This window comes from Gadus morhua, chromosome 2, assembly GCF_902167405.1.
Source record: "Gadus morhua chromosome 2, gadMor3.0, whole genome shotgun sequence".
Lineage (NCBI taxonomy): Eukaryota > Metazoa > Chordata > Actinopteri > Gadiformes > Gadidae > Gadus > Gadus morhua.
In genome coordinates, this window is record NC_044049.1 from 6,664,650 (window position 1) to 6,690,976 (window position 26,327).

Below are 26,327 nucleotides of genomic sequence, written 5' to 3' on the forward strand. Positions count from 1 at the left end.
AGCAGGCAGTCCTCCTGAGACCCCCGTGTTAAGGTGTTGGTACCCGCCGGTCCCCACAAGCACTCATTACACACAAACACACTCTCTCACACACTGTCCGGGTTCCCAGGCATACGGGGACATGAAAGCCTCAAGCCGGCTGGATTACAGAGTAGATAACACAAACAGAGGAGACCAACTTCACAAGAAACTTTAAGCACACACACACACACACACAATGCGTTTTAGATGGGAGTCTGCGGCTCCTGAGGTCACAGCTGTTATGCTGTGATTACAGCTCTCTCTCTCTCTCTCTCTCGCGCACTGTTGTGAAGGGCTCCATTGGCATAACAGATCGTTTCCTGGTAGCATAATACTAGCCATCGTTTCTCTCTCTATTCTTATGTCTTTCTCTCTCTCTCTACCTCGTCAGTTGAAAGAGGGATGTGATGCGTCGTCCGACTCCCTGATTGGTCAGTTCAAGCCCTTAAGCTGTATTTCAACCAAGTGTGATGTAAAGAAAATACTGTATTCTGAAATCACACTTTTTGACATCACACCAATTAAAGTACGAACCAAATCGTATTTGGTTCATGGTAGAGACTAGCATGTAGCTCCTCTAATAGCCTTTAGGTGGTTCAGGGTAGACACTAGCATGTAGCTCCTAATAGCCTTTAGGTGGTTCAGGGTAGAAAATAGCATGTAGCTCCTCTAATAGCATTTAGGTGGTTCATGGCGGTTGTAAAAAAAGACCCACCACCATTCTAAGCCAACAGGAAAAATATGACAGAATTCGTGTCGGAAAAAAATAAAAGAAATTTTCCCTTTGTTCGGTTCGTAAGGCACCAGGACTGAAAACAGAAATGCGGGATGATGGTCCCAGGTGAGTATCGGTGGGTCATGTGACCATGTTCACCTCGGAGCAGCTGTTTAATGTCCTTGCTGGCGTGCGAGGTGGTGAACTGGTTGACGATGTCCAGTGCTGTCTGGTTGTACGTGTTGCGGATGTTGACGTCCACTCCGGCCTGCAGGACCACAAACCACAGGGCTGTTAGCACATCGCCAACGTATGTTAGCACACCGCTAATGTACGTTAGCACACCGTTAACGTATATTAGCACATGCCTAACGTATGTTAGCAGGGAGAGCAATATGTCGCTTATGTATGGTTGCAGGGAGGGCTCTAGGTTTGCTTTAAGCCCAGGATGTTAGCTTGTAGTGCTGTACGCTGGCGTAGCAAACACGGAGCCCTCCCTGCTAACACACTGGAGTCCTAGGGTACCCTGCTCTTAGCTAAGAGTGTTTATAGCTTATATACTGGATTCCAAGATAGCAAATTGGATATCTATCTAGCGTACAGCAGTCATACCCAATGTACTGTGCTCTTGCAAAGACATTATCTCTTCCAATACACCGGGGTCCGAGTTGGATTATATATTTCATAATGTGTCCTGGATGTTACCGTTACGGAAGCCATACACCACCAAATGGTATGGTTCTACCAGCGCTAACGCGCAACGACGCTAGCTAGGCCTATCGTCCCCTTTGACTAGGTGTGAAGAGTGGCGGACTCACGTCGAGCAGAAGTTTGACCACCTCCGTCTTGCCGTAGAGCGACGCCTCGTGCAGCGCCGTGCCCGCCTTGGTCGTCCTGTTGATGTCAATACCTGCCTTGAGGAGCAGCCTGGGCGAGAGAAAGGGAGAGCGAGAGCGAGACAGAGACAGAGAGGGAGAGAGAATTATCAAGTGTGTAACAGATCATTGTGTTTAAAGTGTGTAACAGATCATCGTGTATATAAAGTGTGTAACAGATCATTGTGAATATACCGGTAAAGTGTGCAAAGGATCATTGTGTGTTAAAAATGTGCAACAGATCATTATGTGTGTAACAGAGAATTGTGTTAAGTGCTTTTATTCCTTGGTTTTCTTCATTATTAAATGGAGCACACAGTACATGAGTTCTGAATCTGTTGCGATACAGCGTTGAACATTAGGGATTCTTTCGCATCGAACATGACGAAATATCCCTCCCTGACGAAATATTTCCTTTCCCTGATGGAATATTCCCCGTCCCTGATGAAATATTCCCTTTCCCTGAAGACCTGTATCGGAGCCAAGTATCCCCGTCCCCCCGTCAACATATTCACATGACACCTCATACCGAGCTGTGATTGGTCCACCCAACAGGTAAGCAACGGGTGCCTATATCCGGCCTCTGAACACATACAGTATGTCTGAACATCTTCTTCTTCTTCTTTCCTTCCTCTACCTCCCCACACATCAAACCCCATCAACACCGGCTGGCTGCATCAACATCCAAACGTATGTGATGTACGATATGTGGCACGAACGTATCAACACATCGTCGGAGTGCAGATTTCAGTTCAAAAGCGTAACCCCAACACGGCGTCTCACCGGATGATGTCCTGGTGTCCGTTGCGTGAGGCGAGGTGGAGGGGGGTGGTGAAGGCGGAGTCAGACTGCTCCTTCCTCTCGCCCTCCAGCAGAGCCACTACCATGTTGCTGCTCAGCAACAGCTGGGCCACCTGCAAACAAGATGGAGGACCAGGTTTATACTGAGAGGACCTTAAGGATGCCAGGGAGTCAGGGCAGTCAAGTCGGCTTTATTAGCATCACTCTCAATCACCTTTATAAACGTCAAAGCACTTCACAGACCCACATATAACACGTGACCCCAAACCCACTGCCCTTAAAAGGACATGAAGCCCAAACTCCCTGAAAACAGAGGGTAGGATCCTTCCAGACAGCCGAGAACGGTACAGAATACAGAGGACATTCTATCCTCAACAAGACAGAGGATGATACTTTGACAATAACTAGACAAAGCTAGGGGAACACATTAAGCTAGCGTGCCTTCAGATACAAATGAAAGCGCTATCCACTGGTGGTATTACGCTCTATTTTGTTGGTCGCTTTGAAGCAGTGAGTGTTAAGCTAATATCAGCCAGGGGTTGGTTAGCTCCTGATGGTTTGAGGTCACGGGAGAGAGAGCAGTGTGATCTGTAATTGAACATCACATGACTTTCTTTTAAAATATTAGGACCAATGGGAAGGGCTTGTGTCACACAATCTCAACTCTCTTGGTTATTACCGCTCCCATGTGGTCCATGGTTTTATATTCTCAACACACCGGACAGATGCATCAGAAGACATGCTAGAAAGATATGCTGATCACTCCTCTGGGAGAGGGAGGGATGGAGGGAGAGGGAAAGACCTCGAGAGAGAATTATCCAGCATGACTCCATGAGCAGCGATGTGGGACATGCACAAACACATTCTGTCTGCAATATTACAGACATACTGACACACACACACACACACACACACACAAATCGCACACACACAGACACACATACACATACAAAGACAGACAGACAATTACATAGACAGACAGGTTGTCTCACCTTGACTCTACCAAACTCACAGGCCAGGTCCAGAGGAGTCTTTTTAGACTTGTTCACCAGACAAGGGTTCGACTGATGCTGGAGTAACATCTCAGACTGTAGAATATACAGAGTTATAAATACAGTACTGCATAGAGTTACATCGATACACAGTTATATATGGTTATCAAGAGTTACAAAGATAAATAGAGTAGCATAGAGAGTCCATCCAGCAAATCGTAATGTTTTTACTGCATTACGTTCAATAGAGTTCTAGTGTCCATAATGTAGACAGTTCTATAGAGTTACAGTACATAGAAGAGGCCACCCACCACATCATAGTGTCCATAATGTAGACAGTTCTATAGAGTTACAGTACATAGAAGAGGCCACCCACCACATCGTAGTGTCCTTAATGTAGACAGTTCTATAGAGTTACAGTACATAGAAGAGTCCACCCACCACATCATAGTGTCCATAATGTAGACAGTTCTATAGAGTTACAGTACATAGAAGAGGCCACCCACCACATCGTAGTGTCCTTAATGTAGACAGTTCTATAGAGATACAGTACATAGAAGAGTCCACCCACCACATCATAGTGTCCATAATGTAGACAGTTCTATAGAGTTACAGTACATAGAAGAGGCCACCCACCACATCGTAGTGTCCTTAATGTAGACAGTTCTATAGAGATACAGTACATAGAAGAGTCCACCCACCACATCATAGTGTCCATAATGTAGACAGTTCTATAGAGTTACAGTACATAGAAGAGGCCACCCACCACATCGTAGTGTCCTTAATGTAGACAGTTCTATAGAGATACAGTACATAGAAGAGTCCACCCACCACATCATAGTGTCCATAATGTAGACAGTTCTATAGAGTTACAGTACATAGAAGAGGCCACCCACCACATCGTAGTGTCCGTACTGGGCGGCGAGGTGCAGCGGGATCTGTCCGTCCTGGGAGGACGTGTTGACGGAGGCTCCGCAGCGCAGCAGCAGCAGCACCGCCTCCGCCTTGCCCTGCCACGCCGCGTAGTGCAGGGGCCGCATGCCTGACACACACACACACACACACACACACACACACACACACACACACTTAGATACACACACACACCCATGGACGTGTGGGACTGCACGTGGGAGTGTGTGACTGTACGTGGGTGTGTGTCTGTGTGTGACTGTACGTGGGTGTGTGTCTGTACGTGTGTGTGTGTGCGTGTGCGCGTGTGTACGTGTACGTGTGTGTGTGTGTCTGTACGTGTGTGTGTCTGTACGTATGTGTATGTGTGTCTGTACGTGTTTGTGTATGTGTACGTGTGTTTGTGTCTGTACGTGTGCGTGTGCGTGCGTGTACTTGTGTACTTGTGCGTGTTACCATTGCTGTCCTTGATGTCAACAGTAGCCTGGGCGTCCAACAGGGCCGACAGCAGCTCAGAGGTTCCTGTCAAGGCAGCGTGGTGCAACGCAGAGAACCTGTAAACACACCACAGACAGCATGGTTAATAGCCTGATGCTAGCTCCCTGTTACTAGCCTGCTGCTAGCTCCCTGTTACTAGCCCGCTGCTAGCTCCCTGTTACTAGCCCGCTGCCAGCTCCCTGTTACTAGCCTGCTGCTAGCTCCCTGTTACTAGCCTGCTGCTAGCTCCCTGTTACTAGCCCGCTGCTAGCTCCCTGTTACTAGCCTGCTGCCAGCTCCCTGTTACTAGCTTGCTGCCAGCTCCCTGTTACTAGCCTGCTGCCAGCTCCCTGTTACTAGCCTGCTGCCAGCTCCCCGTTACTAGCCTGCTACTAGCTCTCTGATACTAGCCTGCTGCTAGCTCCCTGTTACTAGCCTGCTGCTAGCTCCCTGTTGCTAGCCTGCTGCTAGCTCCCTGTTACTAGCTTGCTGCCAGCTCCCTGTTACTAGCCTGCTGCTAGCTCTCTGATACTAGCCTGCTGCTAGCTGCCTGATACTAGCCTGCTGCTAGCTGCCTGATACTAGCCTGCTGCCAGCTCCTGGTAACCAGCCTGCTGCTAGCCAAACCAAAAACATCTCCCTGAAGAAGAATCAAGTCAAGATGGGAACCCCAAGGCCTAGCCTGGTAACCTGGCGAGCTCAAGTCTATTTGCTCTGGCATTGGTGTCTGGCCCCCCTCCCGTTCAGGCTGACGTTCAGCAGACCTAGCCCGGGCCGGGTGAATCACAAACATTTATTTTATACAGGGCGGGTTTGATATGATGACTGTACGGAGGAGCGCTCTATGGGAGCGCCGTTGAGGGATTTTTATCAACAAACAAGATGGGTGTTCACTATTCTGATTGGCTGTAGGTCTATCCAGCCGCGTCCGCAGGCATTTCGGTTTGAGCCTCCCCTCAGCCGAGGCCGGCCGAAGGGAGTCAAACTCCTAAAGACGCCCAGTTGGAACATGCTACCCAGCATGCCGAGCGGCAGGGATTAGCCAGCAGGAAAACAGAAACCAGCCAGTTGGTTTGTTGTTTAAAACTCTAAATTTGAAACTATCCAGAGAATCACAACTCCCCCCAACCCCCCCCCCCCCCCCCCCCGACACACACACACACACACACACACACACACACACACACACACACACACACACACACACACACACACACACACACACACACACACACACACACACACACACACACAGGTTTATTAGGGTTTAATTAGAAGTCGGTATAAGGGTTGCTATAAAATAATGCTCTTAAAGCTATCAGAGCCGTCGTATTTTTTGGTTGTTTGGGCCTGAATCTAACTGTGTTATTGTGTGTGCATCTGAAAGTGTGTCATGAGTGGTTTGGTTCTGTGTATGCATGCTTATGTCTTAGTGTGTGCATCTGTGTGTGTCTTTTTGTGTGTGTCTGTGAGTGCGCATGTGTGTGTGTGTGTGCAAGTTTGTGTGCTTGTGTATGCTGGCCTGGGGGAGTGAGTGAGTGAGTTAGTGAGTGATTGTGTGAGTGTGTGTATGTTTGAGAGTTGGTATTTGTTTGTGTTGGCATGTGTGCGTGTTTTTGTTTGTGGTTGTGACTATGCCTGTCAATGTGTGCGTGTGTGGGTCTTGTAGACATCACAACAGGAAGGACGGTAGTGCTGCAGCCCATCTTCAGGGGGTGGGGTTGAAGGTAAGGGGGGAGTAAGGGTGTGGCGGGAGGTGAGAGGGTGTGGGGGGGAGGTGAGAGGGTGTGGGTGGAGATGAGAGGGTGGAGGTGAGAGGGTTAGGGTGGAGGTGAGGGTGTGGGTGGAGGTGAGAGGTGAGGGTGTGGGTGTGGGTGGAGGTGACAGGGTTAGGGTGGAGGTGAGAGGGTGGGTGGAGGTGAGGGTGTGGGTGGAGGTGAGAGGTTGGAGGTGAGGGTGTGGGTGTGGGAGGAGGTGACAGGGTTAGGGTGGAGGTGAGGGTGTGGGTGGAGGTGAGGGTGTGGGTGGAGGTGAGAGGTTGGAGGTGAGGGTGTGGGTGTGGGAGGAGGTGACAGGGTTAGGGTGGAGGTGAGGGTGTGGGTGGAGGTGAGAGGTGAGGGTGTGGGTGTGGGTGGAGGTGACAGGGTTAGGGTGGAGGTGAGAGGGTGTGGGTGGAGGTGAGAGGGTGTGGGTGGATGTGAGAATGTGTGCGGGGAGGTGAGAGGGTGGAGGTGAGAGGGAGTGAGTTGAGGGGAGAGGATTAGGGTGGAGGTGAGAGGGTGTGAGTGGAGATGAGAGGGTGGAGGTGAGAGGGTTACGGTGGAGGTGAGAGGGTGTGGGTGGAGGTGAGAGGGTTACGGTGGAGGTGAGAGGGTGTTGGTGGAGGTGAGAGGGTGTGGGTGAAGGTGAGAGGGTGTGGGTGGAGGTGAGATGGTGTGGGTGGAGGTGAGAGGGTGTGGGTGGAGGTGAGAGGGTGTGGGTGGAGGTGAGAGGGTGTGAGTGGAGATGAGAGGGTGTGAGTGGAGATGAGAGGGTGGAGGTGAGAGGGTTACGGTGGAGGTGAGAGGGTTAGGGTGGAGGTGAGAGGGTGTGGGTGGAGGCGAGAGGGTGTGGGTGGAGGTGAGAGGGTGTGGGTGGAGGCGAGAGGGTTAGGGTGGAGGTAAGAGGGTGTGGGTGGAGGGGACAGGGTGAGGGTGGAGGTAAGAGGGTGTGGGTGGAGGTGAGAGGGTGTGGGTGGAGGTGAGAGGGTTACGGTGGAGGTGAGAGGGTGTGGGTGGAGGGGACAGGGTGAGGGTGGAGGTAAGAGGGTGTGGGTGGAGGTGAGAGGGTGTGGGTGGAGGCGAGAGGGTGTGGGTGGAGGGGACAGGGTGAGGGTAGAGGTGAGAGGGTGTGGGTGGAGGGGACAGGGTGTGGGTGGAGCTGGGGGTGGATGTTTGTGGGATGCCAGTCTGTAAGACAGATCTCTGATTCCCAGACAAGTTAAAGCATGGCTTGTATAAATCACTTCTCTTACACAACACACAGCAGGACAGGATGTTAACACGCTCATTAAACATGTTCTATAACTACCCTAAGACGGATAGGCTGGCAGACAGACAGACCGGGAGACAGATCAAGAGACAGATCTCTACTCTTCGACCACTCTTCCTTCTCCTGCCACCCTCTCTTCTCCCCTTTCCTCCTCCTTGACGTCTCCTCGAAGGAGAAGGAGCCCAAGAACAAGAGACATACAGATAAAGAACGAAACACACACACACACACACGCACATACGAGAGAGAATTGAGCACATATAGTAAAGTAAACATACAGACAGAGAGAGAGAGATAGTGAATGAGTGAGTGTGTGAGTGAGTGTGGCGTGTGGAGGCAGAAGATATATTTATGGTGGTATAGGGGGGGGGGTTGTCATCCCCTTTAGAGTGGAATGTGCTGGGGTAGTATATCACACATAATGTCACACACACACACACACACACACACACACACACACACACACACACACACACACACACACACACACACACACACACACACACACACACACACACACACACACACACACACACACACACACTATTTGAACTGAACTGTAAGTTGTTACTGTCAGATACGATCTTCAACACTGATATTATAATGTGTTCAACAGTACCACTTCAGTAAGTCCACATGATATTAATGTGTTCATCGACTCTGAGTCTATATAATAAGGAATGTATTCAACAGTGACTATAGTAAGTCTATATAATAATGTGGTTATCAACGATTAATACATTGAGTCTATACAATGTGTTCAACAACAGTGAGTAAAGTATGTCTATATAATAATAATGTGTACTTCAACCAGGGCTCTAAACTAACATTTTTCACTGGTTGCACTGGTGCGCCTAACTTTTTTTCTTAGGTGCACCAGCACAAAAGTTAGGTGCACCCAAATTGTCGACCATATCGCATTCAACACTGCAGTTTCACAGGTAGGGCTGGGATAAACGATTATTTTTTAAACGATTCATCTAGCGATTATTTTTTCGATGCATCGATTAATCTAACGATTCCTTTTTTCAGTCCGATTCGATTTCGATTCGATTATCTCCCCATTAATTGACTAATAGCAATTTATACATGTTGATTGACATAAAATATGAATTCCTTAACATTTCAATACATGTTTATTGCCTTTAAATTCCAAAATAAAAGTTCAAAGTAATGCAATTCTACGGTGCTCGGTCGTCTGCAGCTGCTACCAGGTGGCGCCTCTTCAGGGTGAATTGCCTGGTGCTAGAATGGAAAGTCATCTCCATTTTGCAAAGACGACATATCACGGAATCGTTTCCTTTTAAATTAAATAATTCCCATACTTAGAGGAACGAGTGCGTGGCGCCTTGCACTTATGAAAGTCTGGGGAGCCACTCGCGTTGCTACTACGCTCCGGCGCCGCCCATCTTTTTTTTTTTTTTTATTCTTTTTTTTTTTTATCGACGCGCATTTTTCGCGTCGACGTAATTTATGCGTCGAGTAATCGAATCGGCAATAGCCCGGGCTATTATTTGTTTTCTATCACTGAACTTTCGAACAAAACTCCTGCTCAGCAACGATGGGAAATAGCCTACTATCAAATGCATTATTTAAACCAGTATGAATATTACCGTAGGCCTATATGTTTACCAGGCAATTGAATAACGCCTGCACACACACACAGGCACGCACACGCCGAGTGGTAATCGGGAGAGTTGGGAGTATTCCCCGTGGCCTGTTAACGTTTCGGGCGGCGCCGGGTCAACGTCGCAACCAATTCGGTTTTGTCTAGAGGGGAGTAACTGAGCGCCCCCTCCCGAAGTGGTACAGCCCAGGTCGGCCTTGAACTGCGATTGGTCAGAAAGACGTAACAGCTAATGACAACATTGAACTCTCATGCAGGCTCGAACAGAGTGACACACACACATTCACACATAGTTTTTCACCCACTCCGTATCCAGCTTATTCCATGCTTAAAGCACCCAGGCTACTATGCGGCGAGCTGGGGCTCTCATGTTCTCCCCTGCGGTGTATACCTTGTCCGCATCCCCTGCCATCCAGTTGTCATACGATTCATGCCGACTGGTTTTGAACGGCTGATTCCATGGATGTAGCCTACTTTGCGTGTGCCGTGTTTTCCCGCCGATGTGGCGAAGCTGTATGGTTATGCTGTTGAGAGCTTAAATAAATGCACGATATAAGTTGACTATGAACAATTATTGAAGTTTAACATTTTGTTCAGCAAATTTGACAACTGACAGATGCAATATTGTAGCCTGTGAAAATCGCAAAATTCTGAGGAGTATTCTTAAATGAAGTAGAATAAACAGGAATATCGGGACCACGGCCAATCAGAGGGGGGTCCCGCTCTTCATTATCTCTGATTGGTTTAGACCATGATATGGGCCTTTCAGAGTCACGGAGGTTTTTTATTTTTGAACGGCTGGTTGCACCGGTGCGACCTCAGATTTTTTTTAGTCGCACCGTTGAGAAATTAGGTCGCATGTGCGACCAAATTGGTCGCACTTTAGAGCCCTGACTTCAACGGTGAGCACAGTAAGTCTATATAATACTGAACAGCACCTCTACAGTTAGTCTTTCGACCATAATCACCTGACTGACTAGATCGCCCACAGAAGCACAAACACTGGGACACTGAACTCTTTGTCCCTTAACCCAATGACAGGAAGTGCCAGGAGGTGACAGGAAGTGAGTTTCCTGGACTTTTCCATGTAAGAGGAGGGGGTGTCCACAGGAGAACTTGAATCAGAACGTTTACGAGAAGTTCTTTATGAGTACAGATCCAGACAAGCTGGCACAAGCAGAGCAAACCACACACACTTTAGACTCAAACACACAGACACACCATGTGAAACCCGCATACTGTACCTCTGACACATGATTTAAATGAGCCGTACTACCAAAGTGCTCAGAGGTTGTACACGATTCCTCATTATATTCTATTCCATTCTAGTATTTCACTACCTTGTTCCCGGTCTGGTTGTTGTTGACAGTGTTTTGGACCTACTGTGTTACAACTGTCTGCACCAAGGGGCACTGCACCAGGTTAACGCACTGGGGCTCCCATTGGGGTACTGGGAATGAACATTGCATAGAATTTTGAGCAACTCTCCAATATAATCAGATGCATTTCACAAGGCGGGCCACAGAGTATCAACTGCATCCCTTTGCTATGTCATCAGTAGGCATAAGGAAGTGTACTGTCACTAAAAGCTGTTTTGGCAATAAATAGAAAACACGCCAATGCCATTTGCCTTGACTCTGCCTGAGTGCCAAGGCACATCCCGGCAGATGGGGCTAACTTGTGTGCGTGCGTTCATGAGAGGTCCTGGATCTGTCTTCTAACAAGTCGTCACCTGAGCAGGGCTCAGCATACTACCTGGCACACACACACACACACACACACACACACACACACACACACACACACACACACACACACACACACACACACACACACACACACACACACACACACACACACACACACACACACACACACACACACACGTCCTCTCTGGACCAGTACACACATGACCACATTCCAGAGTCCTACTCCCATTCTGATTGGATGCTGGGATTGCTGTCGGCCTCACGTGTAGATTGATACAGGTGTCAATCATTTTTTGTGGGGGATTCGATTGATATGATTAATTTCTTTAGGTGTCAAGGTGAGAGACAGGTTAAGTATATTTAAGGGTTTGGTGAATTTAAGGGGGAACACTCGCACATTTTCTAATGTAAGTGAGAACTGTTCATACGCGTGTTGGGAAAAGATCATCTCGGATTCTGTGAAAAAAATCGAGTTTGACTATTGACATCATGTCTCCGGTATTCTTTTTGCAGAGTTGATTTTCGGGACATGGATTTCTTTTAACAATGCGGGTATGAAGCAGTTCTCTATTATTTGAGCATATATTGTACGGTAAGTCTGTAGTGCCTCAACCCCTACATCGACTGCAGCACAGAACTCAAACACTTGGAGCTGTCCATCGTCCAATGGACCTGTACCGGCCAACGGAGGACGGTACAGGTTTGAATGTGATTGGCTGAGCGGCGCTGCGATTATACAAAAAGACTCTGACGCTGGCCATCGTCGCCCTCTCCCTGTTTGTTGACCAAGCCGGTAACCAGTGACAACCATGACCTCATCAGGAAAAAGGGACACAATGTGAAGTCTTCCAATGGGGAGATATGAAGCACACAAACACACACGTCAAATACACACACACACACACCAGACACGAGGGTCAAATAACCTCACAAAAAACCGCCAGACATCGACACAGAAACACACAAACGACCACACACACACACACACAGTCTGTCAAAGATTGCTGGTGCTAAACAGAATGCATCTCTGACTCGACGAGTTGATGTTTGAACTTGGTCATGCAGCACAAGAAATATCTAGCTACTCCAATGTGGACTTTTGCTTTTCATGTTATCAGCCTCACTTGTGAGTCTCTCGGGTTGAAAGCGTCTGCTGAACCACTGAATATTAAATGCATACATGACATGCAAATGAGCATACTTGAAGCATCGTCTCAACAACCAATGAATACTGGCTGCAGTGGTGGGAAGCTGCTGGGAACAAGGAAGTTGATATGAGTGTTTCAGAATATGGGTGTTTCCGCGGTAACTGAAGTTGGCCCGGCTGGAATCTGGGCTATGTCTCTACGGTAACAGAGGTTAGCGTGGCTAGACTCTGTGAAGTTTGTCTCCATGGTAACTGAGGATGGGTTGGCCAGGTCTGAGGTGTATGCTACGTAGCATAGCACGGCGCCAACGGCCCGATTCAAGATCTGAAGAATATTCTGCTTTGAGATACACGCTCCCTACGGAGGATACAAACACATGCACGCACGCCCACACATGTACACACATACACACGTCCAAACATGCACACACATACACACACACGTATAAATAAATACAGTAAATCACACCACCCCACCCAGGGAGTAAAGAGCTAATTAGCTCTGAGACGCTTACTCTGCTAACTCAACATTTCATCACAGTCATTAACCAACGCCTAGCTCCCTCTCTCTCCCTCTCTCTCTCCCTCTCTCTCTCTCCCTCTCTCTCTCGCTTTCTCTCTCTCTCCCCAGCTCTCTGTCTCGTGGGCGGGTGACCTGCCCCAATAGCAGTGTGTTGGAGCCCTGCAGGCAGACTATCTTATCTAAAGAGCCTAGTTCAACCCCACCCCAACCCAACACACGCTTTAACCCTTTGACCCCCGCTGACCTCTGACACTGCCAGACTCTTCTCCCTGCTTCCCCTCAGAGGAGGAAGATAAAGTGAGGGGTAGGGGTGGGGGCAGGAGAGTGGGTGGAGATGGAGAAGGAGGAGGGAGGGAGGGAGGGAGAAGTAGGAGGAGAGGAGGAGGAGCAGGAGAAGGAGGAGGGAGGAGTAGAGTGGGAGGAGAGGAGGAGGAGGGGGGGGAGAGGGAGAAGAAGGAGGAGAGGAGGAGGAGCAGGAGAAGGAGGAGGGAGGAGTAGAGTGGGAGGAGAGGAGGAGGAGGGGGGGGAGAGGGAGAAGTAGGAGGAGAGGAGGAGGAGTAGAGAAGGGAGAGGAGTAGAGTAGGGAGTGGAGGAGGGGGGAGGGGGATTGAGGAGGAGTTGTAGAACAAACACTTGAGCGGAGCTAGTGATGTACGGCTGCTCGACATCTCTCCCTCGCTCTCTCCCTCCCTCTCTCTCCCTCCCTCTCACTCCCTCCCTCTCTCCGGGTGTTTGATTGCTCCCTCGCCCATCGTTTAGGGTGGGTTGTGTTGACTCGGGCTGAGCTGAAATATCTCCATTGTGTGTGCGTGCATGTGTGTGCAAGATCCTCATCGCAGACACCCTGAAGAGGCCCTGGAGTGTTTCACGAGCTCTGCTTATCGACCAGCGCCTTCAGGTATTGAGTCCTTCGTGTGAATTGGATCAGTCACAGATGCAGTCTGATGAACGAGATGGATCTCATATCAATAAGACAAAAGTGTGTTCACTGCGGCAGAATTTACAACCAACGAGAATTCTACTGAATTCTGGACTAACTCAAACGTTTCGGATGCTGCAGCCCACAGGGAACGACGGAGAGAAATAAACAGAGAGAGAGAGAGAGAGAAAGTGAGCAAGAGAGAGAGAGCGAGAGCGAGAGCGAGAGAGAGAGAGAAAGAGGGTGAGCAAGAGAGAGAGAGCGAGAGTGAGAGTGAGAGAGAGAGAGAGAGAGAGGGTGAGCAAGAGAGAGAGAGAGAGAGAGAGAGAGAGAGAGAGACAGCGAGAGAGAGAGAAGGTGAGCGAGAGAAGGTGAGCGAGAGGGCGCGAGCGAGAGAAAAAGAGAGCAGAAACTAACAAACCCTCAACTCTTGGGATGAAATGGCTCCTCTTCTTCCAAAGAGAATATTAATATTGATATTAATATTAATGAGAAGAAAAACTTCCTCTATGCCAATACACAGCGAAGGGAGGGGAGGGAGAGAGAGGGGGGGGGAGTGGAGAGGTTTAAATAGTCAGCATTTCCGAGGCTGTCTGGGTAACGAGGGGTACGTAGAAAAAACTCCCACGCCCCGACTCAGTAGGAGCGAGAAGTTATAACCAGCGTGTTGAGATGCGTGTCCTCAGTCACCATCGTCTCCACTCAAACCGTCTCTCCATAACAACCCTGGTGTGTCAAGTTAAAATGCAACACCCATTCACATGCTGAACCACAGTGGGGTGAACTGGAGACAGGAAACCAGCACATTCCCATGAAGGAATTATGGATATTGCAAAGGGATTGCATTCATATTTCATGTAACATCTGATGGCCCTGAAAAGTGAATATTTTAGGGAAGCAGACAACTAGCAAGTCGTAGTGAATTCAGACTCATGACATTCTGGGCAAGGTAGTGGTTAAGTCATCTTCTTCTATAGGAGTCCTACAGGTAGGGTTTAAAACATCTTGCTCTAGGAGTCCTACAGGTAGGGGTTAGGTGAGGCTTTGAAACTATTATTCTGCATATTGTTGCCAGATCACTAGACATACAGATTAAATGAATGGCCTATCATCTGGTGACATCACACTCATTTTAGCCAATCACAAACAGCGATTCAGTCTGTCCAAGCCTGTCCACAAAGCACGGTTTAACAACAGACTTAACCATCCCTGCCAGCATCCCGCTCTGTGACAGACGCCCGGGCCAGAGGAGAGACTGGACCTAACAGGGCTCCAGAATGGCGCAGGCCAGAGTCGCTGGTAGGAGTGGTGGACTGGCCCTCTCTGTATTCACTCACCCATCAGTGTCCTGGTAGTTCACATTCAGCCTCTTGGTGGAGCCCAGCAACTCTGCAGAGAGAGAGAATAGAGTTTAATACGTAACCTGTTATACCTCTGTATAGTGTTATTGTTCTAATAGATCATCCCTGGTACTCCCTGTATGACATGTTTTAACCCTTCTATAGTACTGCGTCAAGTTACCTTTCTTTAAACTGCATTGTGTTTGGGGGTAGGGAGACGGTTGGGGGTCTTCATTAACCTTTGACCCCAGCCTGAACCTTACCCTCTGATGCCCACCCCCCCAGACAAGGACAATGTGGCTGTGACCTCTATGCAAGCACACACATAGCCACACAATCTCACTCTCACACGCAGACACACACTATTTCCCCTCTCTCGCACTCTGTCACACAACTACTCTCCCCCTCTTACAAAACACACCCACATACTCTCTCGCTCTCTTCCTCGCTCTCCTCCCCCAGGGTTTGTGGCATCTCTTTGATAGTGACCCGGATTCTATAATTACCAGGAAACACAACCACACATACACATGCACACGCACGCAGAGCGAGATAAGGATGAGATGAAGAAAGTTAGACCGGTTGCAAGAGTATGGAGAGATTGGTTGCGAGAAAAAGGAGAAGAGAGAAAGGAGAAGAGAAGAGAGAGAAGGGAGGAGACAGACAGACAGACAGACAGACAGACAGACAGACAGACAGACAGACAGACAGACAGACAGACAGACAGACAGACAGACAGAGACAGACAGAGAGAAATGAAGGAAGCAAGAGTGAGAAGATGGGTACTGGTTAACGACGTGAGAGAGATGAAAGAGGTGAAAGATATTTATCTGTTGTCATGTCACAAAGGTTAACGTGACGGGAAGCCCGACCGTTGTTGGGGGTTTGGGCTTAGTGCGGGCTAAGTCTCACATTATGTCAACAGATTTATAAGGCTGTTTATGGAGAGAGAGAGAGAGAGAGAGAGAGAGAGAGAGAGAGAGAGAGACAGAGAGAGAGAGAAAGATGCACAGATATGGAATGGATGGACTGTATGATGAGAAAAGAGGGAGGGAGAGAGAGGCAGATACAAAGAGTTCAGTTTAATTGAGCAAGAGGGAGAATGACATGCAGAATGATGAAGAGACAGATAAATAGAAGATGTGAGGCAAGAGAGATGAATGCGAGTGTGTGAGAGAGAGAACTTGAGAGAAGGGGAGAGACACCAAGTCAAAGAGACAAAGAGATAGAGAGATACAGTTGGACCAAAGGAAAAAGACAGAAAGAGAGACAGACAGACAGAGAGAGAGAGAGATGGACACGCAGAGCGATGGGCGAGTTCCAGCCGGTTTCGGTCCATCTGTAAGGCTACCATATCTTCCTATATTTCCACCCGAGTGCTTAATGTCACATGGCGTCGCCACAAGAATGCGAGCGGCGGCCATTTCAGCCGTCACTAGTGCCAGCTGACCGGCGAGGTCGGCGCTCGTAAAAACCCAAACTAAATTTAGACGTCCGGCGAGTATCAAATCTATGATTACGCCTTCTGCGTACCGGGACACGCCTTGGAATCATTTTTGTTGTGTCTTGCGAGGAATAGGAACTATTGGAACGAGGCCACGAAACACGCCACGCTCAACACAGAGCCGCCGTCCTCATTTCCTGCGTGTGGCTTGGCTGGACGCCAACACATTTATTCCAGATATGTCAAATGTAGAACTTTCGCCAAAACTGAAAACCACTTTTCTGAAAGGGAAGTTCTGGGAGTTTAACAAAGGATTGGTTCTACTGGAATTAGAACAACTTGAGTCAGAAGAGACGCGGGCCGGACTAGATGATGAGATCGCGGGGTGAAGACCAGACTGGGTAAGGGGAGGTTCAGCTTAGTTTAGTTGTAAAGGGTGTTTGACCATCTAAACCTGTAAGCTCAAGATGACCCCTAACCCGTGCAGGTTACTTGAAGAGGGTTTGTAAAATAAACAGAGCGTTTAATATCTTCCTTAAAGGATTTGGGCAGGAAGTGAATTCATGTTAAGTCCAGATCACCTGCTTCCCTTTGAACCAATCAGAATCTTCTCTTTGAGTTTCTGTGGTCTTTTTTGAGGGTGGGCTTGGCCTGAGGGAGGGGTTAAGATGGATGAAAACAATAACTGTGTAGAGGAAAAGGGGGCGCAAGGTGATTGAACAGGATGCATCACTTTCCTCAAAACCTTAACTAGACCAACTAAACCACCTCCAAACACTGGAAGTGGTATGTTTCCAGACCGGAACTGGATGAGGTCGACTCCCTATCTGCTGAGTGGAGGAGGAGGAGGAGGAGGAGGAGGAGGAGGTGTGTCCCTGTCGAGACCCAGAAGGTTGGTGGGGCGGTCTAGAGGTCTGGTTTATTGCCAAGCACTAGGGACCCCGTCAAAATAAACTGTAAAAGAAGATAATGAACGAGTTGTAGTACTGCACTTACACAGGTCTGTGTATCAATCCAAGTAAATTATATACATAAAGCCCTTCATCACAGTTGCAATCTGAAAGGGCTTCACATGCCATATATTTAAGATCATGTATACCATGTGCTGGTACTTGTGTACTACGTTGTGGTCTTTACAGATGACGTGGAAACGACGGGAAGGGGTGGGGGTCCTCATGTGAGTCCACCTTCCTGTTCGCGCTATCACCTTCAGGAGTGTGTGTGTGTGTGTGTGTGTGTGTGTGTGTGTGTGTGTGTGTGTGTGTGTGTGTGTGTGTGTGTGTGTGTGTGTGTGTGTGTGTGTGTGTGTGTGTGTGTATCTCTCAGAAAGGAAGGGGGGCCCCTTCCTTTCTCTTGTTTCCCAGAGAGCGGGGGGAGATGGTCCCAGCGGGGGGGCCTCCCACTAATGTATTCAACTTGATGCTTTAGTCCTGTGCAGTATATGCAGGGAATTCTGATACACTTCATGGAAGAGGTAGAGGCAGGTAGGGGGTTAGGGACATCGTAGCTCTTGGAAGAAAACAGATAGGGCGTGGGCCGGGTATCGAACCCAGAACCTGTTATCTTGGGGTCAAACACAATGCCACTGCACCACCCTGCTCACCGTGAACGGAGGATAGTAAACCGACACGACGCCTATAAAATGAGGACAGAACAGGCACAAGATACAACAGGATCTGTCAGCAGGCTGAAGCACACGTACGCTGATGGCCTACGTGGTTGGGTACATGTGACTTGTTCACTAGGATCACACTGTCCTAAATTGACTTAATCTCTCACAGTCAGGTTTCTAAAGGATGTCATAATAGGCCAAGTCACTTACACTCTGATAGACACTTTAAGTTGTGTTCAAAGCGACCAACGATATGTGAAGCTTGCTTGCTTTCACATGACTGTTAGAAATCAGCGTGAGATTGAGAGATTTCAACATTCAGTTAAATTTTAATATGTTTTAAATTGGGTTATCTCCGTCGGTGCCAGGCTGTAGGGACCTCCAGGGAAGACCGACCAATCACAGGGCTCCCCCACAGTTCCCGCTCTCTGTAGGAATGTTCGAGAGATGTTCTCCCTAAACAGCTGGTTTCCTTCCCTGCCAACACCCCCACACCATCACCGCCATCCACCATCCACCTCCACATACCCGACACCCCTCATGTCGATGTGTTTTTCAGCGGATGGGAGCGTATTGATAAGACCGCCGGGAGACACGCATGAGGACAGATAACCCCTCCCCCTCACGCCGCCGAGGCGCTAGGCAACCTGACGCTGCGATGGCGTTTGAGGAATGTCAACAACGTCTCGCATGCTGTTTTGCAGGGGGGGGCAGGGAGAGGGAGGAGAAACCCGATGCCCACTGAGGTCTCTCACTGTCCCTCTCTCACTTTGTGTCTCTCACTCTCCTGCTATCACTCTGTCCCTCACACTCTCAATGTGTCTCTCATTCTCTCCCTCTCCATCTGTCTCTGACCATCTCTCACTCTCACACTCTCTCTCACCATCTCTCAGTGTCTCTCACTCCATGTCCCTCACTCTCTCAATGTGTCTCTCATTCTCTCCGTCTCTGTCTCTCACCATCTCTCACTCTCACGCTCTCTCTCACCGTCTCTCACTCTATGTCCCTCACTCTCTCAATGCGTCTCTCATTCTCTCCGTCTCCGTCTGTCACCATCTCTCAGTGTCTCTCCCTCTCACGTTCTGTCTCACTCTGCCTCTTGCTCTCTCATGATGTGCATTCCTTAGTTATCCTCAGAGAGAGAGAGAGTAACTCATACAGAGAGAAAGTAGAGCCTCTGTGAGTGGTGCCTGGGTATTTTGTGTGCTGGGTATGCTGTGTTTGTGGATGGCTTTGCATGCTGTGTATTTTGACGGGTGTGCGTGTTGAGTGCATCATGCATGTGGCAGGGATGTTCGCTCGCACGCAGGAGCCTGGTCTGCCTGTGTTAACCCAGATTTAGGTCCTCATTCAACCCCTAATTGGTTGTGACTGAACCTGGCCTCATGGAGATGGGGTCGGCCGGACAGGAAGAAACTGAGCCGACATGTGCCAGGCAGGTCTCAGTCCAGGTCTGAAACTCCTGTTTTCTGACTTAAGCCAAAATTGTACTTCTGAGTGCAGCCCACCAAAAGTCCCAAAAGGTCACGAATTCAGTGACATCTGGTGACCTTTTTTAACATGGAGCTGAAGTGTCGTACAAGTGAAGATCTCACCCATAAATGAACAGGAAATTGTAACAGAAGAGATGAGGACCGTCCGTCACCAAGACGTGTCATTTTATGTTTGATAACTGCGTGGAACTTAGAGCAACAGCCTCTGGGGGCTACACAGACTCTAAGGCCCAATCCCATTTCTACCCCATACCCCTTCCCCTTACCCCTCCCCCTTGTTTTGAAGGGGTAAGGGGAAGGGGTAAGAGGAAGGGGTAAAGGGTAGAAATGGGATTGGGCCTAACTCCCAGACTCTAACCCTCTCTCTTTTTGGCCCTTATCAGCCTCATACCATCCAACATGACTTCGGCACCATGATCACAAGAGCAGGTGGTGTGTGGAGAACGTGGAGTTTAAACCAGGACTAGACCCAGCAGGTCGATATATGCGCCTGTTGCCTGCCCAGAGCGGTGCGTACGCGACGTGCTTTAGAGTCTGCTCTCATTAGGTCAGCCGTGACTTGTCAATAACAAGCCCTCGAGCAAGAAACTGGAATGAACCGGAAGCATCGGCTGTCTTTTATCCAACATTTGGATCGAGGAGAGGGGTCGGGACATTGTGTGGTGCGCGTTCATAACCCTCTCTCCTCGGTCGCGGCACAAAATGTGATTCCACCGCGAAAACAAAGCAAGCCATACACACTGTGCGGCGAGAACACCCTGACGCAGCTGATAAGGGCGATGTTTCTACAGGGCGGGAACTCAATGTTATGCTCAGAGAACAAAGACATCCACAAGCCGTTCCTCAGCGGCCCTCAGAAACCCAGTGAAGCCCTGGCGTCAAACAGACCCGGGAGTTTCCGCCGGAAGGACGACAGTAGCCTCTCAGGAAGGACCAAAGGTTGCGTCCAGGCCAAAGTAAATGAACGCCCTCTCCTCCCACTGCCTCGTGATTATATGTTTTCAGGACCACAGGGGGGTCAGTTGACTGTTTAAACAGAACGCAAAGCTGGTGGATGTTTTATGGAGGTTACGGACAAAAACAAAGAAATGTAGGACACTCTTTCAGGCCCAGGCACAAACCAGAGTAGTTTCATCAATATTAGTTCAGTTGTTCATTTGTTTATTTTTTTTGGTAGTTTAGTCGATTTAAGCTCTGTTGAACCAGGAGAGAATTACTAGTGAGGGTTAAAGAGAGATCTGTTTATTCATGGTAAACATGTTTCTGGTTGGTGTTGATGGTCGATTGTGTCGGGTGGATTTTCCTGGTCAGGTTTGGTTTCTGAAACATTTATAGGCTATTGCCTAGGGTTGGTATGTTACGCTTCAAGTTGCTACCAACAAGATTTAGTATGAAAACTGTATTGTCTGACAATAAAGTTGCTGAATCAGAATACGGGACAGAAAACCTTCTTTGGTGGGGCTCACGTTAGAAATGTTGACAGGCAGGCGGCAGGATTTCAGCGTTGACTGGCAACAGCGGAACAGGCTACAGAGCTACAGATTCAAGGGCCCCCAGGAACGGCCTACGAAACCAAATTAGGCAAGCCCAAGAAAAACGTCTGAAGAAAAGAAAGAAAATAAAACTGCCAGGAAAACGACAGGAGACAAGCAAGACCTGCACTTATATCAGTGTGGCCTTCGATCGGTGGAAAAACATGTGGAGACGGGGGGAGGAGGGAGGGGGGTGCTAACAGCAAAACCCGACCGGAAGTTGGCCAAACAACGATTCTTAAAGAACGCTTCCAATAGGCAGAATGAAGGAGTTTCGGAGGGTTTAGGAAGTCGCATGTTCCTGGTATCTTCTCAGTATCGGGGTCACCTGGAACACATTACTAGATGGATTTGGAGGAGATACCTCGAGCTTATCAGTTGTCTATTTGTTTCTTTATTAACTAAACGGTGACTGTGTGTCACGCTTCATGTACCATAATATCCCAAATTAGATTCTGTTTCCATCATGGCTTTTCCCACACTCATGAGAGTGAGGGCTTAAGGATAGTGCAGTCAATGCTACAATGCTGCATTATTATTCAACGAGAGCACAAAAGTGTATTATCTTAAATGTACTAACTGCTGTCAGATTAAAGTAAAGACTGACCAAGACCAAGAGATTAAAACTCTCTTGTTCAAAGTAAAAGTTAGAAAAGACTACAATGTATTGCAACGTCCATCGATTTAGAGCCATCTAAAATACACCAAGGTATTGTGATGGAAGCAGCTTGGCCTAGCATAGTGTAGCCTAGCCTAGCCTCTTAGCAGTAGGAGTCAGGACGCCTGAGGTGCAGCACTCTGTGCTGTTGTCCAGCGTTTGTCGTGCACGAGGCAGGGCATAACAAGCTCACCCGTGCATGACACGGTCCCAAGCCCTCTGGCTAACAGGCTATCGCTCCCTGGACTGGGCTTTCCCTTTGACGCCTGTCAGAGCTGTCACATCACGGAGGCTAAAGGGGTCCAGTTAACGGCTCTGAAGCCCGGGACGCGGACACAACCTGTCTGAGCGCTTAATGCTAATTTATGAGCCTTGAAATGGGAGTTCAGTGGAGCTCGACAAGCCTGAACTAAATGCATTCTCTCAGGGTTCTTTCTTTCAAATAAAAAGCCTTCAAAGGCCGTGAAGATCTTCTCTCCCCGCAGACACGGAAGACCCCTGGTGAGACAGCGGGGCGTGTCGTATCGTTTCCCAGTTCTGCTCTGGAGGAACAGCCACACTCATACAAACGGACGTTCTCACGGACCAAGAGATGCGCCAACCGTTGCTCACAACCTTTTATTGGCTCCCCTTTTTGGATTCTGAAAATTCTTGCGACACCAAATTCTGTAACACAATACACAATGTGTGTACAATGTACACACACATGGTTTAAGCCGATAAATATCTACCCACAATATAAATATCCCAGATGCTGCGTCGCCCCGCAAATTGATTAGCGGTAGTTCACTACTACTAGGACTAGTAGTGTAGTGATCACTTCTGATCTTAATGGGGGAGAAAACCTTGACATGAGTCACTTCTGAAATGTATATGAAACAATACTGTACCCAGAGTGATACACATGCTAGTGAGTTAAATACCCATTGTCGGCTGCTCAGTGATGTCCCATGATGAATGGCTTTCCCAAAGATCCTTACTCCAAACCTTCCTGAAGTCATCCTACCCCTGAACTTTGACCCTTTCTTATCTAATAACTCAACATACCATCTCTAATCAAATACCCAAATTAGCCATCTCTCTAATCTAATCCCAAACATCATGGGCTTAATCTATTATATACACTCCTTATCATTTTACTACCAGAAAACAACTTCTTAAAAACAACTTAAGAAGAGAGATAAATTCTCAAAATGCGGAAGTTAGGAAACTAACGAGAGGCAGACGAACCGGGGAGAGGAACCCGTTCTCAGGATCTGTAGCCCAGCGTGTGTTTGGCAGCCAGGGGGATGCGACCCAATTCCAGCTGTTTCATGTTTAAATGACACGCCGCCAGGAAGCGAGCGGCGTTGCCATAGCTGCCTGATTAGTGGGGAGGGCAAGACAAGAGGAAGCGCAGAAGAACACAGGTCATGTCCGGGACACAGGTTAGAAGAGAGCGGCGGAGGTGGCGTTGTTGTCTCTCCAAACAGCAGTCTGTTTGTCTGAGGTTGACGAGGACGCAGACCTCCTTCTCAGAAGAACAGTAGATTCAGGAATTATCCGTGACCCGCTCTTTTGTGCTCAATGAAATGAAAACAAGAGGAGGGAACGACAAGCACACAGCCGAGCCTAAAACGTAAAAAAAAACTGAAACGGCCGTAATTTCCTCAACCACATCTTATTTTTGTCTTGAACCGCAAGCCCCAAAAAAATAAGTACCGTAACCCCCAAACATCTGCATCCACAAGATGTCCGCTATCCACTCCCAAGTGCAACACATTACATTTGTGTGTTTATTTATTTTACTTCCTCACATTAAATAATTTCACACAAAGAAAAAGCGACAGAAAGACAATTTCCCAAACAAAGCCTGGCCAAAAGCCAGCTGGAGTTCGGACGGTGTTTCATGAACCCATTCCTCTGGTGGCTGTGTGGCACCGTGCTTTCTCTTTTCAAGACTTGGCCCGAGCTAGTTAAATCCATGTTTAGCCCAAGACAACAGACAGAGATGCTGCTAACGCCTACTCTAAGGTGGTGGCCCCGGGCCCTCTGCTCCGTATCTAGGGATAATCCCTTCACCCGTCCCCCACACCCGTCCCCCACCCCCCACAGTCCTTGGCTCCCCGCCGGGGGGGCCTGAGCGTCTCCGTTATCTCCCAGGCCAGACGCCCTGGAGGGGGGATACTGGGAGGGACACTCCAGGTTGGGGAGCTTTTGCTAGCCCATCGCTGGGGTGAAACCCTAGGACTGAGAGCTATAAGTGTCAAGCCCGTTTCAGTCCCATGACCTCAGTTTTATTCAAGACAGTTTGTCATGGTTAAGTCTCGAAGCCATCGCAGGCGTGCATTTAAAAATAAGATTTCATTGCATCTCATAAAACTAGGATATTCAAATCAGCCGAAACACTCTGAACCCCAGAGGGAAATCGAAGAAGTGTTGATAAGTAAAACAACACTTCTAGGTTTGCGGGACCAGCTTGTGACTCCCGAGAACACAGCCGGAATCCAAGGATTCGCCACGGAGCAGAAAGTTGAGGTTCACCGAGAAAGAACTGTCCTCTCCATTACCTCCTCAGTGGGAATTGATCTCAGTCACAAAAATGGAATTGCAAACAAATGTATACGAACACAAGATATTTTATGGGAAATACAGAGTCTTATAGAATATTGTGTGTATGAGTGCATACATTCTTAGCATGGGCAGCCTCAGTGGGAATGGAACCCCCCTTACCCTGCCCGTGTTAATGCCACACCAGCTACAAACAATTGTACACAAAATACTGATTTATCGTGACCGGTTACCCCGCCTACAACCCAAATAAAGACAGCAACATGAAACAATGCAAAAACTGAGCGGACACAGTTACGATCACACAGGCAAATTATCAGCACACAGATCACCAACATCATGAGTACGCACACAAAATACCCCGCTCTAGAAACACAGCAGTCTTGTCATCAACGCCATCTACTTAACAACACATGTCCCCTACAGGCCGACAATGGGCCCTGGAAGAGGTCCCCGCAGAGGGGGAAGTAGGGGGGACTTCCAGAGACTAATGGACCTGACAGAGGGGCTGGACGTGGCCTTTCATCCCCAGACCAGACGCTTCCTGGGTTGGAAGGATGGAGGGGCGGAGGTCCGTCCTCCACCTCACCGAGAGGGCGCAGCGGAAGGAGGAAGAGGAGTGGGGGGGGGGAGGATGGAGGGCTGGGGGAAGAAAGAGGTGGCGGACGTGTTACAGGGGGATGATGGAGGGGTAGAGGGAGGCAGGGATGGGGGAAGGGGGGAGGGAGGCAGAGGGTGGGAGAGATGGTGGGCATGGATGGAGAGATGGAGGGGGGCACTGTGCTAGTTGGCAGATGTAAGAGAGATATGGTTACAGCTTCCCCCCCCCACCCCAGCCGCCTCGAGAGACAGCTGACACCACACTGTGCCAGGTATGTAAATGACGTCTGGTGGAGGGCCTGGTTGGACTGCTGCCAAGCATGACAGCTATCAACACAGCCCACCGTACACTACCAACACCAGTAAACCTACCAGTACGAAACAGACACCAGCATACAAAACACACTCTACCACCTCTTTCATCCGCTGTGTGAATGCCCTCTAGTTAGACCGTGTACTGAAGGGAGTGGGGGTGTTACGTTTTAAGTGAGTTATGCAGAACATGTAATGATTCACCACGACTGCATGACTACACTAAATAATCTTTCATCTCTTCCGTAATCTTTAAGTCTTTAGTGTGTTTGTCTAATGGTGTGATGAGTGTGTTTGAAGGTGTGTTGGGTGGTCAGTTTGGTAGTAAGTTTGGTGGTGTGTTTTGGTAGTGAGTGTTGGTGTTGGCATTTACCAGAGGAGTGGGAGTCAAAACAACACACACACGAGAGACAGAGCTAAAGAGACAGAGAGAGCAAGAACTCTGTTGACTGAGCTGAAAGGCTTTGGGTCACATTAACCAATCAGACAGACAGAGACAGACAGGCAGGTTCTAAGAGCAGATAGACAGGGTTCCCCTAGCTGCCATATTGGAAAGTCGGTTGGGTAAGCCTTCTAGAATCTTTGGGTGTGTTTAGAATGCAACTCCATGGAGTTGTCGTCATGGTTCCCCTAAAGATTGTAGAAGGTTTCCCCGCCCAACTGACCAATAAGGACCGGCCGGCGGCGGGGGTCCTGTAGAGCTGGCCCGTGTCTGTGGCTGCAGGATGCTAATGATGCCCTTGTTTTCCCAGCATGCATTCTGGCTGAACCAAACCGAAAAATATATAAATAAAAAAATGCAACAAGCGCCGACATTGTTTAGCTTTTTAAGAGCGTTGAGGGAGGTTGGCACTCTACACTTATTGTTCATACAAACCGATGCTATCCCCCCCCCCCCCCCCCCCCCCCCGCTCCCATCCATAGGCTTTAATGGACATTTCCTTACAAACTCATTACTCTCTCACTTCCTGTTTTTCCTGTACCAGAACTTTTAAGTCCTCTACACATCACTGAGAATCACAGAGTGGTGTCGCTCTG

At 48.7% G+C, this 26,327-nt stretch overlaps 1 protein-coding gene across 5 annotated transcripts in view; it reads right to left on the reverse strand.

Annotated features, from left to right (window-relative positions):
• Positions 1-26,327, reverse strand: part of caskin2 (CASK interacting protein 2) — a 49,654-nt gene that overhangs the window by 15,455 nt on the left and 7,872 nt on the right. For all 5 annotated transcript variants that reach the window (XM_030380749.1, XM_030380741.1, XM_030380730.1 and 2 more), the window contains exons 3-9: positions 15,086-15,137; positions 4,773-4,870; positions 4,301-4,446; positions 3,405-3,500; positions 2,395-2,525; positions 1,555-1,663; positions 896-1,004 (exon numbers count right to left, since the gene is read on the reverse strand). In XM_030380749.1, the coding sequence (XP_030236609.1) occupies positions 896-1,004; positions 1,555-1,663; positions 2,395-2,525; positions 3,405-3,500; positions 4,301-4,446; positions 4,773-4,870; positions 15,086-15,137 (741 nt within the window). The remainder of the gene's footprint in view (positions 1-895; positions 1,005-1,554; positions 1,664-2,394; positions 2,526-3,404; positions 3,501-4,300; positions 4,447-4,772; positions 4,871-15,085; positions 15,138-26,327) is intronic.